A 13,656-nucleotide genomic window follows, 5' to 3' on the forward strand; every position below is an offset into this window, starting at 1 on the left:
AAAGTTTTAATAAAGTGAAAAAAAAGAAAACATCAGCCTCCTACACAACATGAATGGGTCACGACCATTGCGCATGCGTAGTAGAGCTGTTTACATCTCTGATATTTTGCGTAACCAATCACACTGTTTTTTTTTTTTACTATTTTCCCCCTTTATTCATAACAACAGAACACAATTACAAAAGTCATTGTATACAACAAATCAATTACCTATTTTACATATCACGTCCATGCTGTAACGTTACACCGCTGAAATCATGTTAAATGAATCTGATTAGAGGGAATTAAAAGTGAAATAAGAGGAAATAAATATTTAAAAATAAAAACAAGGGATAAAAAGGTTCAGTTGTATGTGTTTGAGGGGTTAAAGTGAAGTTTTTAAAAAAAATACTACAATCTGTAATACTTTCCGTTGAATCCCTAACCCAACGACAACAACCAGCCAATCAGAGGCAGAGTAGGGTGGGTCCCACCTTCGCCATTGGTTGAGTTTCCTATGTTAACTTCCGGAATAAGCAACTGAACCAGAAGTGCTGGCTCCGTCTCGTCTCGTCTCATGCAATGTAAATAATAAATGAATTCTCGTTCAAGCTGTTCGGCTGTTTCTTTGAGAACGAATAAACATTAACTACTAAACGGACCCAGTTTTAAATTAAAGCACGCTACATTTTTAGTAGCGGAGGATTAAAGTGACCATGGTGTAACCTCTGTTATTCTGCACAGCTGCTGACCAGTCCAAAGTTCATCAGTGCAGGTAGAGTTCAATGTTAGCTTGTTTTCTGTCTATAGGTGTCGATTAACAGTAGTATTTGCTACAATGTATTTTATAAAGCACAGGAAGTGACTGTTACTGTATCTGTGTGACAGGACTTCCTCATGTTCTGTAGTCATTTAAAATAACATACAGTTTAACATTTTTATGTTTATAAGCACTCCTTTTGTTTTCAGAGCCAAAAGCCCTAAACATACAAGGCAAGTTTATTTCTAAAGCACATTTTCAACAACAGGGCATTTCAAAGACATCAAAAGCATCATGACAGAGGAAAGAAAAGAAACATTAAAATAGAACATTTAAATTTTTTTTTTAAAAATCACTGGAATTATTAAATCTGAACATATGTTAAAATAAAAATAATTCAAATAAAATTAATTGAAATAAATAAAGTAAAAATATAAAAAAGAATTAAAAGTTACAGTGCAGAGTTAAAATTAAAAATCTTATTAAAGCTGTTTAATTAAAGGCAGCTGTAAACAGGTGTGTCTTCAACCTGGATTTAAAAGAGCTGAGAGTTTCAGCAGACCTGCAGTTTTCAGGGAGTTTGATGCAGATATAAGGAGCATAGAAACTGAACGCTGCTTCTCCGTGTTTTGGTTCTGACTCTGGGGACAGAGAGCAGACCTGTCCCAGACCACCTGAGGTCACTCATGTATTTTGGCCCTAAACCTTTAAGCGCTTTATAAACCAGCAGCAGGATTTTAAAATCTATTCTCTGACAGACTGGGAGCCAGTGTAAAGACCTCAGAACTGGACTGATGTGATCCATTTTCTTGGTTTTGGTGAGGACTCTATCAGCAGCGTTCTGGATCAGCTACAAATAGATATATGGTTTTAATATTTATTTTCAAACCAAACCCCTCAATCGAGGATTTAACCTTTTGGTTGCATTGCTGTGTGTGTGGTAAACTGAACCATAGCTGAAAAACACTTATATCTCTTGTTTCCTCAAACCTCCAGGTTAAACAAAAACTCACTGACCAAGCTTCGATGGCATCCTGTCCGACAAACATCCATCACCTCAGGCTGAACAGTGAAACGTGGAAAAGCCTCGAGCGCTGACTGAAGAATGGCGAGGTTCAGACGTAAATTTTGCATTGCGTTGATCACTCTGGTGTTGCTTGTGCTCATAGTAACGGTGGTCTTGAAGGCGCTCACGCCAGAGGACTCCGCGTTCGGCAGCCCTGATGGCGTGGAGCTCAATCAGATCCAGAGAGATGACCGTAAAGCCGAGCAGACCAGAATGAATGACTCTCCTCAGCCAGGCAAAGATGCTCAGCTGGAGGCTACACTGAGGAAGTTCCCTCCTCCAAACTACTATGTCCACGTCTTCTACTACACGTGGTATGGGAACCCAAAGTTTGATGGGAAATACATCCACTGGGACCATCCTCAGCTGCCACACTGGGACTCTAAGGTGGCTCAGGGGTATCCACAGGGGAGGCACATCCCACCTGACGACATCGGGGCCAACTTCTACCCCTCTTTAGGGGCTTACAGCTCCAAGGACCCCTCTGTTATTGAGGCTCATATGCAGCAGCTACGCATAGCAGCCATTGGTAAGAATGAACCCAAACTTGAGTTAAGGGCCCGTTTTATACAGATATGATTGTATTGTGATGTTATGATTGGCCCGTGCTATGTTCTTTGAATCTAGGGATGGTTATCGACCAATTCAAATTACATTATATAAAGTTTCATTATGAAAATTAGTGTTTGTACTAGTTGCATTAATTTAGTTATTTAAAGCTGTCGAGAGGCCGACCCCACTATGCCTTCATGTTATTTTACATACATATGAACTCACCAGTGTAGGATCAGTACTCACTACGGGCACTGCATTGTATTTACAGTGTATGAATAATCTTTCATTACATTTATGAACATTTATTTTTAGTGTTCTTTTCTCTCTGGTCCTGGATTTATTTATTTATTTATTTATTTATTTATTTATTTATTTATTTACCTGTTGTATGTTTACTCTCAGGTGTCATCGCTGTTTCCTGGTATCCTCCGAACATGAAGGATGATAACGGTGATCCAACAGATGTCTTGGTGCCTTTACTGATGGAAGTGGCACATAAATACCACATTAAGGTCTGTATCAGGAGATGAGTGAGTTTGGATTTGTATCTGGTATTGGACTGAAAGTTAGATGTACAGAGATCCTTAAAAGTACAGATTATTGGGGCGCAGTGGTTAGTGCGTGCGTCCGTCCCATGTATGGAGGCTGTAGTCCTCAGAGCGGGCGGCACGGGTTCAAATCCGGCCTGTGGCTTCTTTCCTGCATGTCATTCCCCACTCTCTCTCTCTCCCTGATTTCTGAATCTATCCACTGTCCCATCTCTCCAATAAAGGCACAAAAAGCCCCAAAAATAAATCTTAAAAAAAAAAAAAAAAAAAAGTACAGATTATTCTCCAAACTAAACTTTTTCTGTTTCTGTCATTGATGTGTTATCAGGTCATTTTCCACATTGAACCATACAAAGGAAGAGATGAAGTCAACATGTTCACTAATGTCAAATACATCATAGACAAGTAAGTGTTGCTGTTTTCAGTCAAGTTTCAGCGCCCGATTGGGGTTCTGGTAACCTAGTGGTTAGTGGGTGCGCCCCATTTACAGAGGCTGAAGACCTCCAAGTGGGCGGCCCGGGTTTGAATCCGACCTGTGGCTCCTTTCCCGCATTTTTCCTGCATGTCACCACTCTGTCTCTCTCTCAGATTTCTGACTCTATCCACTGTCCTATCTCTAAATAAAGAAATAAAAAAAACTCAAAATCAACCTTAAAAAAAAATATATATCAGCCTGAAGATCGTTGCGTATCCATTCTGTTGTGATTCATTTAACCGATCTGTTATTATCATGTTTGATCCGCTCCTTCTACTCCAGTGACGCTGTCTTTGTTGTCGTCGATCTTGTTCGTCTCCTCCTCTCAGGTACGGAGAGCACCCTGCTTTCTTCAAGTACCGGACAAACACTGGCAAGCTGCTCCCGCTCTTCTACGTGTATGACTCGTATCTGATGAACTCTGAGCAATGGGCCAAGCTGCTCAAACACACCGAGAGCAACAGCATCAGGGACACGCCGTATGATGCCATCTTCATCGCTTTGCTGGTCGAAGAGAAACACAAGAGGGACATCCTGACTGCTGGTTTTGATGGTCTGTATACTTACTTTGCCACTAATGGGTTTTCCTATGGATCCACTCAGAAGAACTGGGATTCTATTAAAGCATTCTGCGAAGACAACAACCTGATATTCATCCCGAGTGTGGGTCCAGGGTACATCGACACGAGCATCCGACCCTGGAACTTCCAAAACACCCGAAACCGCATCAACGGCAAGTATTATGAAACCTCTCTGAGTGCCGCGTTGCAAGCCCGTCCCGACTTCATCTCGATCACATCTTTTAACGAGTGGCACGAGGGCACTCAGATTGAGATGGCGACTCCCAAAACGAGCCTGACTGTTTACCTGGACTACCTGCCCAATAAGCCTGCAATCTACCTAGAGATAACTCGCAAGTGGGCTGCCATATTTGGCGGTGAGCGACGAAAATGGCAGGAATGATGCGGCTGTAAGCCATTGCAAATGTTTATTTATGGTGGTATAAAATAATAACAAGAAGAGTAAATGAAGTTAAGACCGCACAACAAACTGAATATTTAGATGAGTTCAGCCGAATGATTGACAAAGCTGCAGGCAAGTGGACGAGATTGTCTTTATTTGGGCTGTGGTGATGTATGTGATTTCATTCCACTTGAATTAATTGGTTTAACCGGCGTCATATTTTTCTTGTTTACACAATCAGTATGATAAGTCACCGTCTCCACTGTGCACGGCTGAAACTGTGGAAAGGCATGTTCAGGTGTTCCTGTAATCTGTGACTGTATTAAACCTTAATAGAAAGGAATCAGATGCACCCTGTAAAGAAAAAAAGAGTGAAAGACACAAATAAACAAAGCAGTCTGCCGGTGAAAAGCTGTCGCCTCATTCTGCTTCCAACTCTGACTCAGTCCAAAAAAACAGCACAAGAGAAACACAACGTAGATCTGCTGTTTGAAAGTCGCGTCACTTTTTAAAATCTGAGATGAATCATGTTGACAACAAAAGTAGATTATGTTGCCTGTAGAAAAGTTGACCTTCTCTTGAATGTTCTGACCACATGGAGAATGGTACATGGTGTCAAAGTGTTTCTTTGTGAATGTGTCACTTTCACGCTCTTCCTATATTTCTTTGAGATTTCCTTAAGGTGAAAACTTTTAATCTGTGTCACTATAATGAGCTAAAAATACCAAGTTCATATCAATATCACCTGGGAGGGTAGAATATAGATGTTGCATATGAAAACCACCTTACTTGTCAGGTGTGTTCCTCGTGATGTTATACAATGTCCCATGGGGCTTTGCAGGGAGCTTTCTAGTTTAAGTCATCCGGGATGTGATACAAAACATTAAAGTTGCCAGATTGCAAAACGATGAGCTCTGAAAAAGGAAGCTCCCAGTTCAGACGAGCATTCTTAATATGTGAATTACAACAGTCAGTATACTTCTTCATGCACAGTTTAATGTGAGCTACACTTAAAGCTCGATTAGATCATTTAATTAGCACAAATCATGTTCCACTTCCGGGTAGAAGCCCAGCACGGGCAGAAAGCCTCAGACCAGTTTGGGTCTGATTGAGGCGTATTTAATTAAAGAGTAAATCGATCCCTAACTGTGTTATCAAGGTGTTTAAGTCCGACTTTGAGAAATTCGATTCAGTACAGTTTCAGTCGGACTAACATGCTTACATGTATTTGTAAAAGTCCAGATTTAGCCGGACTATAACACAATACATCGACTTATTCTAACTGCATGTTTACGTACTGAGTCCTGCATGTTCACAAACCCATTTACTACATTGTAAGTACAAATGTTTCTGCTGCGGTCATCAACAAAAACACCAAAGTCAAAGTCAAAGTCAACTTTATTGTCAATTTCAAAATATGCCAGACATACAGTGGAATCGAAATTTCGTTTGTCTCCGTCCCGCGGTGCAATACAACCAAAATAAGGTAAAATAAGATAAGGTAAAATAGATCAAATAAAATGAGGTAAAAATAAGATAAATAATATTTACAGTAATAAATTCTAAATTGTGCAAAAGAGATTTAACATTGGTTTTAACATACAGCACAATGGTTTAATGAAGGACATTACATTGCACTGTTGGAGTATCCAATGGTTTTTGCAACTTCACTTGTCTCTTTTAAGTCCCCCAACTTAACGGAGGTGCAAAAATGAATGGCTTGAGCGTCCCCTTTGAATGATTAATTAATGAGCTCATAGTCATAACTGGTTTAATGGTGCAGTAATGGACACATTTAGAAGCTCAAGTGCCTCTTTGTAGAATCAGAAACCAAACCTTACGTACTGAGACATCAATCTGTTGTTCAAGGCAGTGATAGGAGTAAAAAAAAATGTGGCATGAATTACTTAACTGATGCTTGATACAATTAGTGGTTGTGTTGCAGTATCATCACTGACAGGCGGTCACAGTGCTGCCAGTGGTTTAACACCGCTACATGGTAAGAAAATGGTACAAAAAAAACAGTTTTTCTGCTATTTGGATAAACGGTGGAGCCAGGCTAAGTGAGGGGAAACCTTTTGGTCCGTGTTTCCTCTCAGAAGCAATGAATCACCTGTTTATTCAATGAGAACCTTGAGCAGATGATTGAAGTGTAATATGCTCTAACGCTGAATCTCAGCATCCCCCCACACCCACACACACCCACACACGCACACACACGCTGAAACGCGCACACACTGGAGCTCCGCCACAGCCTGCAGCTGCATTGACGGTAAACAGAGCAAGGTAGCGCATGGGCAGCCAGCAGGGAATTATTCCACATCGCATCACATCCCTGAGCATACATGGCGTCTTCACACACCGAGCCATGATTTTAACGTGCAGGCTGACGGGGTAGCGGCACATTTTTTTTTTTTTTCTATCTTTGCAATTTTTTTTTTTTTTTTTTTGCAGCCATCATATTCTGCGTCGGTGTGCATCACTTTGGGGGGGAAGAGAATCGGCGCACATTGCTACAGTAAGGTACCATCGTTTTTTTTGTGTGGAGTCAAGACGATGGATGTAGCTTCATCCGGATCTTTTGCTGCAAAAACGGCGGACAGACGCGGTTTTTTATTCCAAACGCATCCGCATCTTCCGTACGTTGCAAAGTGTCTTTGAGAAAGGGGGGAAGCGACGGACCTCTGGAGGAAATGAGAAGAAAGGTCTATTTTGACTCACGCCTGTCGAGATGGTGAGTGAAATGCATGGCTATGTGTTTTTTTTTTTTTTCCTCCTCCTCTGCATCCCATGGATGAGCAGCGGCAGGCTATCTGGGTTTGACAGCAAATCTTCACGAGCTAATTAAAAAAAATGTCAGAGAAATTTCACATTTTCCTTTTGCTCTTTGTTTCTCTACATACCGTCTTAGTGCACCGGGCGATTATGTGAAATGTTGTTTCTCCTCCATTGAACGTGACTTCTATTTTAACTCTCATATGGTTACCCTGAGTGGTGTTTGCGCTGCACAACCCCGTAGCCTACATTTTTCCAGCATCATCCTCCCCGCGTATATTTATATTCTGCGCGTTTTTTTTTTGGTGCACAAAACTGTGCAGTCCATCAAGTTAGATGGACGCCAAAAGACAACCATTTTAAAGTGGACCATACAGCATCACGTTTTTAAAATGACCTTCAGTGCTCGATGGCTGCAAATTGATTCTCACCTGGGATCAAGTGTCCTTTCGCAATCACTTGATGTGGCCTTCCTGACAGAGTAGGCTACACACAGGCTAAATCACGGGGGGGTGGAATAGAAAACAAATGCCTTTTTTGCAGCACATGAGCGTTTTTCCCATCACCCTTTAGCCCACCTGTCAATGAAACCACGCCAGGGATTTGATGCATCTCTGTGACTGATGCTACAAAAATCAGTGGCTGCGTTTTTTTCCCCCTGCCTCTCTCCACAGTCTTTTCAAACGTAGCCTCTCTGCAGACTACTCACCCATGCGGTGCTCTCTCTCTCTCTCTCTCTCTCTCTCTCTCTCTCTCTCTCTCTCTCTCTCTCTCTGTCCTAAATACATCAGAACGCATTTGACAAAAAACCCAGGCTATGCTATTAAAAATCTGCATGAATGCATGAGTTTCACATGCATCCCTTAAATCTCTTGTGTACATGGATAGAAAGAGAAGAGGAAAACATTACCACCTCATGTTAAACACTCTGACCTTAGCGCCATCACCATGGAGACACTATAACTTTACCACACACTGCATATTTAATAGATTTTGATCTCTACACTGCCATTGATACTCCTCAGCATTTCTGAAGTTATATTGCATATTTTCCACCGACATATATAAAAAAAAAAAAGGTATATGCATGGGCTGCATCTTCTGTGATGCACAGGGCTTATCGCTGCTGCCGGCAGAAAACATGTTTCAGCATTATAAGAGGATTTGCAAACATGAAGTGTATTGATACCATAAGCCTTTAAAAGGAGTTGCACTTATCTGGCACTGATTTGTGTGGCCTCTGTGCGCAGATCTGTGCACCAAAGTCACAGATGGAAGAGTTGAAGGGGGGCTGTCGTACAATACGGCCAAAATGATTCACCATATGTCATGTTTGACATTTCATTTGGGGAGAATCTGTAATAAAAACGGGATTTATGAAACGATGAAAGTCCTCTCTAAAGGTCAGTTTTGCCTTTTCTTTTGCCTATCTTTATGCAACCTGCAGGTGTGTTGAGCCCTAGAGAGCTGAAGAGTCAAGGGGCCTTTCTCCTCTCCCCAGCCTTAAGATGGCAGTATTCTCATACATTACATGTTGCACAACTAATAACAGCTGGAAGCTTACACCCATGCTTAACCAGCAAATTTGAAATAGCACTCAAGATTACCTGGCAATTTGTTTTTGCAATAACCTCAGTTGTTTTCATTCTATTTTCCAGCTAATATGAAAGATTTGTCGGTGAAGATGAAGCCCATCTCTGCATGTTGATTGATAAAGCTTTTCCTTCATGGATGCATTAGCACTAATTGAATGTCTCTGATTCTCTCTTCCTGCTCACGTAAAGGAGGCATCATTAAGAAGACCTTTACATTCCAGATCAAACACACCTCATTTAGATCATTGTTATTCTGCGTGAGAGCAAAGAAGCCTGTCTTAGTTGTGACCTACACATTTCTTTTGCCTATGAGCTCTGAATCACAAAGAAGATTGATCCCACCCTCGACTCCATGTAGGAACTGCTCCCTCCGATTCCCCCGGCCTCGATTCGTGCTTGGATTTCAGCATTCAGTCAAATCCACAAGGTTGGTAACATAATGAGCCTGCAGAGGCTTCACATTTTGTTTGGGAGGATTGATTGGAAGTCGTGGGTGCAGGGCGTATTCTCGTATATATAGCAAGAGTAAAAAAAACACTTTGTTCCCATGCAGATGCTCGCAGGCTGTAATTAATGCACAAACTATGTTCAGGTCCAATGATCCAGCATGATAGTAATTATTAAGCCATGGTTTGATGTCAAACAGGTTTACATGGCGATGAGTGGGGTTGTTGTTTCCTGTTGATCATGTCTTTAATCTGGCACTGTTTTCCTTCAATGTTCCCTTTCAGGACAGAGTATGCCATCTGCACCTTTTCACAGAATCCTACGACCCCTTCTGCTCGGCACTTTCATTCTGGGATGCTTTGTGACTCTGTTTTTGATGTATTTTAAACCATCCACCAGCTGGTTATCCGGTCCCGTAGAGTCAACGGTATCCACAGACCGGGTCAAGAACCTCTTCTCCACCAGGAGCGATAAAAACGTGACCACCGTGCTGATCTGGCTCTGGCCTTTCGGACAAACCTATGACCTGGGCGTGTGCAGCTCTCTCTTCAACATCGAGGGCTGCTTCATCACAGCGGACAGGAACTTCTTCAACAAGTCCGACGGGGTCGTCATCCACCACCGGGACATCTGCACCGATCTGTCCAACCTGCCGCCGCTCCAGCGACCTTCTTTCCAGAAATGGGTATGGATGAACTTAGAGTCGCCGTCCCACTCCTCCCAGCTGCCTGGGATCGAGAACCTGTTCAATCTGACTCTCAACTATCGTCAGGATGCTGACATTGAAGTGCCTTATGGGTCCATCGTAGCAGCGGAGGGCGAGGAGGACTTTGTCCCACCCAGCAAAAACAAGCTGATCTGCTGGATTGTGAGCAACTGGAACCAGGAACATGTGCGCGTGAAATACTACAACGAGCTGTACAAACACATCGAGGTCCACGCGTACGGGCAAGCCTTCGGAGAGTACATCGCTGACCAAGACTACTTCCCCACCATGGCCAGCTGTAAGTTCTACCTGTCCTTCGAGAACTCCATTCACAAGGACTACATTACTGAGAAACTCTACAACCCGCTCTCTGTGGGGACCGTGCCAGTGGTTCTCGGCCCGCCAAGGCAGAACTACGAGAACTTCATCCAGGGGGACGCTTTCATCCACGTGGACGACTTCACCTCGCCCAAGGAGCTGGCTGATTATCTGCTGCTCCTGGACAAGAACGAGGAAATGTACCTCAGGTACTTTGAGTGGCGACGGCACTTTAAAGTAAAGAAGGCCTATTTCTGGGCAGAGCACACATGCCTGGCGTGTGATTACCTGCGTAGGCACAAGGAGTACAAGTCTTTCAATAACCTTGACAAGTGGTACTGGGGCGGATAGTGCTCTGAAGGGCTATGCAGTGCTTGTTTTTGTTATTGAAGGCAGTGCTTTAAGATTTTTGTCCTTCGGTTAACATGAAGGTTCATCACTGTTCTGTCCCGTTCTCCCCAATGTTTTTTTTTGTTTTCTTCAGAGGCCCAGTGAGACATCCATCTTGTTTTTTTTATTATTTGCAAGCCAATTTTGCTAAGCCTTATTTTGCCTTCTGTTTTTCATTTATTATTTATTTTTAACGGATTACCAATGCACTTCATTTTTATTGCTATTTTAATCTTTATTTGGCTTAAAATGCCCACATTTGCTGCTATTTTTTTAATTTATGATTTGTCCTGACATTAGTATGAATGTGTGATGAGTTAGCGTTTGTATGGATATTCCGGTGTAACAGATATCGTTCATGATGCAAGGTTTTTTTCTTATTTTTTCCTTAAATATCACCTTTACTTTAAATGGCACGCAGCATCCACAAGACTATTGCTGGCTGCAGAGAGAGCCTGGTTTAAAAATAGAAAATATTTATGTAATATTTATTACAGTGAGGCATTATAAGATAACTAATCTCATCTGTGCTAGTGATGCTGTCACCTATGCAGTGTTTACTGAACTTAAATGTGAAAGAAGTTCAGTTGTGTCATGTACATATGGTGTATTTTTGGAAATATGCATTCGTCATTTCCCCCCATATTTTTATAAGTTTGCATTTGCACTTCTAATCCAACTGTTTTTACATAATGTACATTATGTGGCTGTAGTTGACATATGGTGATCATTACCGCAGTAGTCTCTGACAGCAGATGTGACTCCACTCCGTGAGAGGGAGGTTTCTATTTTAATATTATTGTGAATTGTTCATTGTCACATGTGATGTGTCGAGGAGCAGTGGGATCCTGGTGGATCATGATGATAATACAGCACAGAACCATTGTACTGCAATATGAAACTCCCACACACCACATTATGTTGCAGTATGATTTCATCTACAGAAGTCTGTAATTTAGAGTTGAACACAGTGATGGGAAAGAGCACAAAACGAACATCACCCTCATACCTTCGATTAAGCTATTTTATTGTGTCTACTGTACTGTCATCCCACAATGTGACCTTATGTATTTACACTCATATTCTCTTTTCAATAATATCAAGCGGATGATGCCATGTGGGCCAAGTGGATATGAATAAGGATGAAGTCAGACCAGCTGAGATTCTGTCCACATGTTTGGGATCTGTAAAGGAAAATGTGAAGGATGTGAAATGCCCTCAGTTACTGCAAGATCATCCATATTTCTGTCTTTGAATCATCACTCCGCCGTGTTGTTCGGGGAGTTAAGAGGTTGCATGTGAGAAATATTTTTTTTCTGTTTACGCTCCTGTTTACAGTTGTGTGGCTTGCCAGCCAACCTACACCACTTGAGATCACACTACTCAATATCTGTAGATAAAACACATCGCTATTAAATGTTGTCAGAACAGCCAATCCACGAACAATGCATCTCAACAGCACTCAGCAGCTATTGACATGAAGAGTCAGTTTATACAGAAGTAACTGTGCGAAACTATGTCAACATTTTATGCAAGATGAGCCGGCATTTTCTTGGTCAAAGTACTCTAACATGTTTCAGGTTATTATCATTTTGATATGTCTTCACTTTCAAAGGGACCATTGATGTAAATGAGGATGAATTCACTTATTTTTCTTACAAAATATGGTTCCAAATGCCATATTGAAACCTGTATATAAACCTTGTAGTGTACTGAATCTTCACCTGGATCAAACCAGCCCAGTTACACTGATCATTCCTGATTGTGCACCAGACTGAGGAAGCTCCAGCAGTGTTTGCGACAACGAAACAATGTGTTGTATATATTTTTAATGTTCAAATCTCTTTATAACATGCCAGTGTTGTCATGCAGTGAATGTGACCTCGCTGCATCTTTAAAAGAAATGTTGGTGCTTCAAAAGGCTGTGAATCAAGGCAAATGGAGAGAAACACTTGAAAAGGAATACAGCGTCAGAGACAATGGTTTTAGTGTTGTGAGTTTTCATCCAGGCAGAAAGCTTTACACTGTTTTCTTTTTTTTCTTTTTTTTTTTGAGTGGGCAGTTATCTTTTTTGGCAATGACATAATTGAAAAAGTCGTGCCAAAATGCAGCAGAGATAAATTACTTTTATTAATGTGGAGTTTTGTGGCTGACTGTGCTGATGCCTGTCTTAGATGGAGATGTTGTGAGTTAAAAAAAAAAAAAAAAACTGTCATCCAAGGCCTCGGCTGCCCCACAGATTACTTCTGAAACTGCCACTCATGGTTTCATACTGTACAGTCCAAACTCATGTAGGAAAACAAAGACTTCTTGTCCAATGTCGTTGGTGACTTTGAGGATCAAAAGATTTTGATTTTTTTTCCCCGTGTTGTCTGTCTCTTTCATCCCCTCTCCCGCTCTCTATTTTTGCACAAAAACAAACATGAGGAGCCTGAGTGTGTCACAGCACCAGAGAGTGAATCAGGATGTCTCTGAATACTGTCTGACCTGGCCCCTAAATTAGCTGGAGAGTCCTTAAAAAACACTGAATATGGATGGGGATGAAATCTTTGTGTGTGTGACTGAACATGAAGTTGTCTCCAGTGATGCTCATTTTCTGCCAGTTCACTGAAATGATCAGTGAGTCAATCAGTTGAAGTTTTTTGCCAAATCATTGTATTTTGCCAAATGTTGTGTTTTAACTGTAGATGTCTGATAGTGTCAAAGAAAATAAAGATATTGATAAATGAGAACGATTGAGTTAAGCATACAGACCTTTTTTTGTTGAGTAACTGCTAATAATGAAGAAGTATTAGATGTAACCTTTGAAATAAATACAACAAAATGTTTCTGATATGAAATGCATAGTGGCTCATATTAAAGCAGACAGTTACAGCATATTTGTCGTGAACATATTTAGCTGTCTCTTCCACCACGATCTCTCCAGAAACCTTACGCAGCGGGGAAAACGTTGCAAGAACCAGAAGCTAGCTTGATGCTAGCTTAAACAGGAAACAGATAACTGACTCCTAAGCCTTTGAAATTATAACTGAAACTTTTATCATCCAAAAAAAATCGATGAACAGCTTCAACGTTTTTTC

General features: G+C 41.3%; 2 protein-coding genes across 2 annotated transcripts; both read left to right on the forward strand.

The window, feature by feature from the left end:
- Positions 1–487: 487 nt before the first annotated feature.
- Positions 488–4,756, forward strand: manea (mannosidase, endo-alpha). The gene is made up of 5 exons (XM_061062921.1): positions 488–753; positions 1,735–2,333; positions 2,762–2,871; positions 3,236–3,312; positions 3,712–4,756. The coding sequence occupies exons 2-5, from the start codon at positions 1,844–1,846 to the stop codon at positions 4,343–4,345; spliced, it is 1,311 nt and encodes a 436-aa protein (XP_060918904.1). The 5' UTR covers positions 488–753; positions 1,735–1,843; the 3' UTR covers positions 4,346–4,756.
- A 1,770-nt stretch (positions 4,757–6,526) lies between these two features.
- Positions 6,527–13,308, forward strand: fut9a (fucosyltransferase 9a). Its single transcript, XM_061063075.1, has 3 exons — positions 6,527–7,079; positions 8,905–9,142; positions 9,447–13,308. The coding sequence occupies exon 3, from the start codon at positions 9,455–9,457 to the stop codon at positions 10,535–10,537; it is 1,083 nt and encodes a 360-aa protein (XP_060919058.1). The 5' UTR covers positions 6,527–7,079; positions 8,905–9,142; positions 9,447–9,454; the 3' UTR covers positions 10,538–13,308.
- The last annotated feature ends 348 nt before the right edge of the window (positions 13,309–13,656 follow it).

The sequence above is a fragment of the Labrus mixtus genome, chromosome 18 (assembly GCF_963584025.1).
Source record: "Labrus mixtus chromosome 18, fLabMix1.1, whole genome shotgun sequence".
NCBI classification, from domain to species: Eukaryota; Metazoa; Chordata; class Actinopteri; order Labriformes; family Labridae; genus Labrus; species Labrus mixtus.

Coding starts and splice junctions, on each gene's coding strand:
- manea (XM_061062921.1), top strand. CDS start 1,844: ATGGCGAGGTTCAGACGTAAATTTTGCATTGCGTTGATCACTCTGGTG. Junction 2,872..3,235: donor CACATAAATACCACATTAAG/GTCTGTATCAGG, acceptor ATGTGTTATCAG/GTCATTTTCCACATTGAACC. Junction 3,313..3,711: donor GTCAAATACATCATAGACAA/GTAAGTGTTGCT, acceptor TCCTCCTCTCAG/GTACGGAGAGCACCCTGCTT.
- fut9a (XM_061063075.1), top strand. CDS start 9,455: ATGCCATCTGCACCTTTTCACAGAATCCTACGACCCCTTCTGCTCGGC.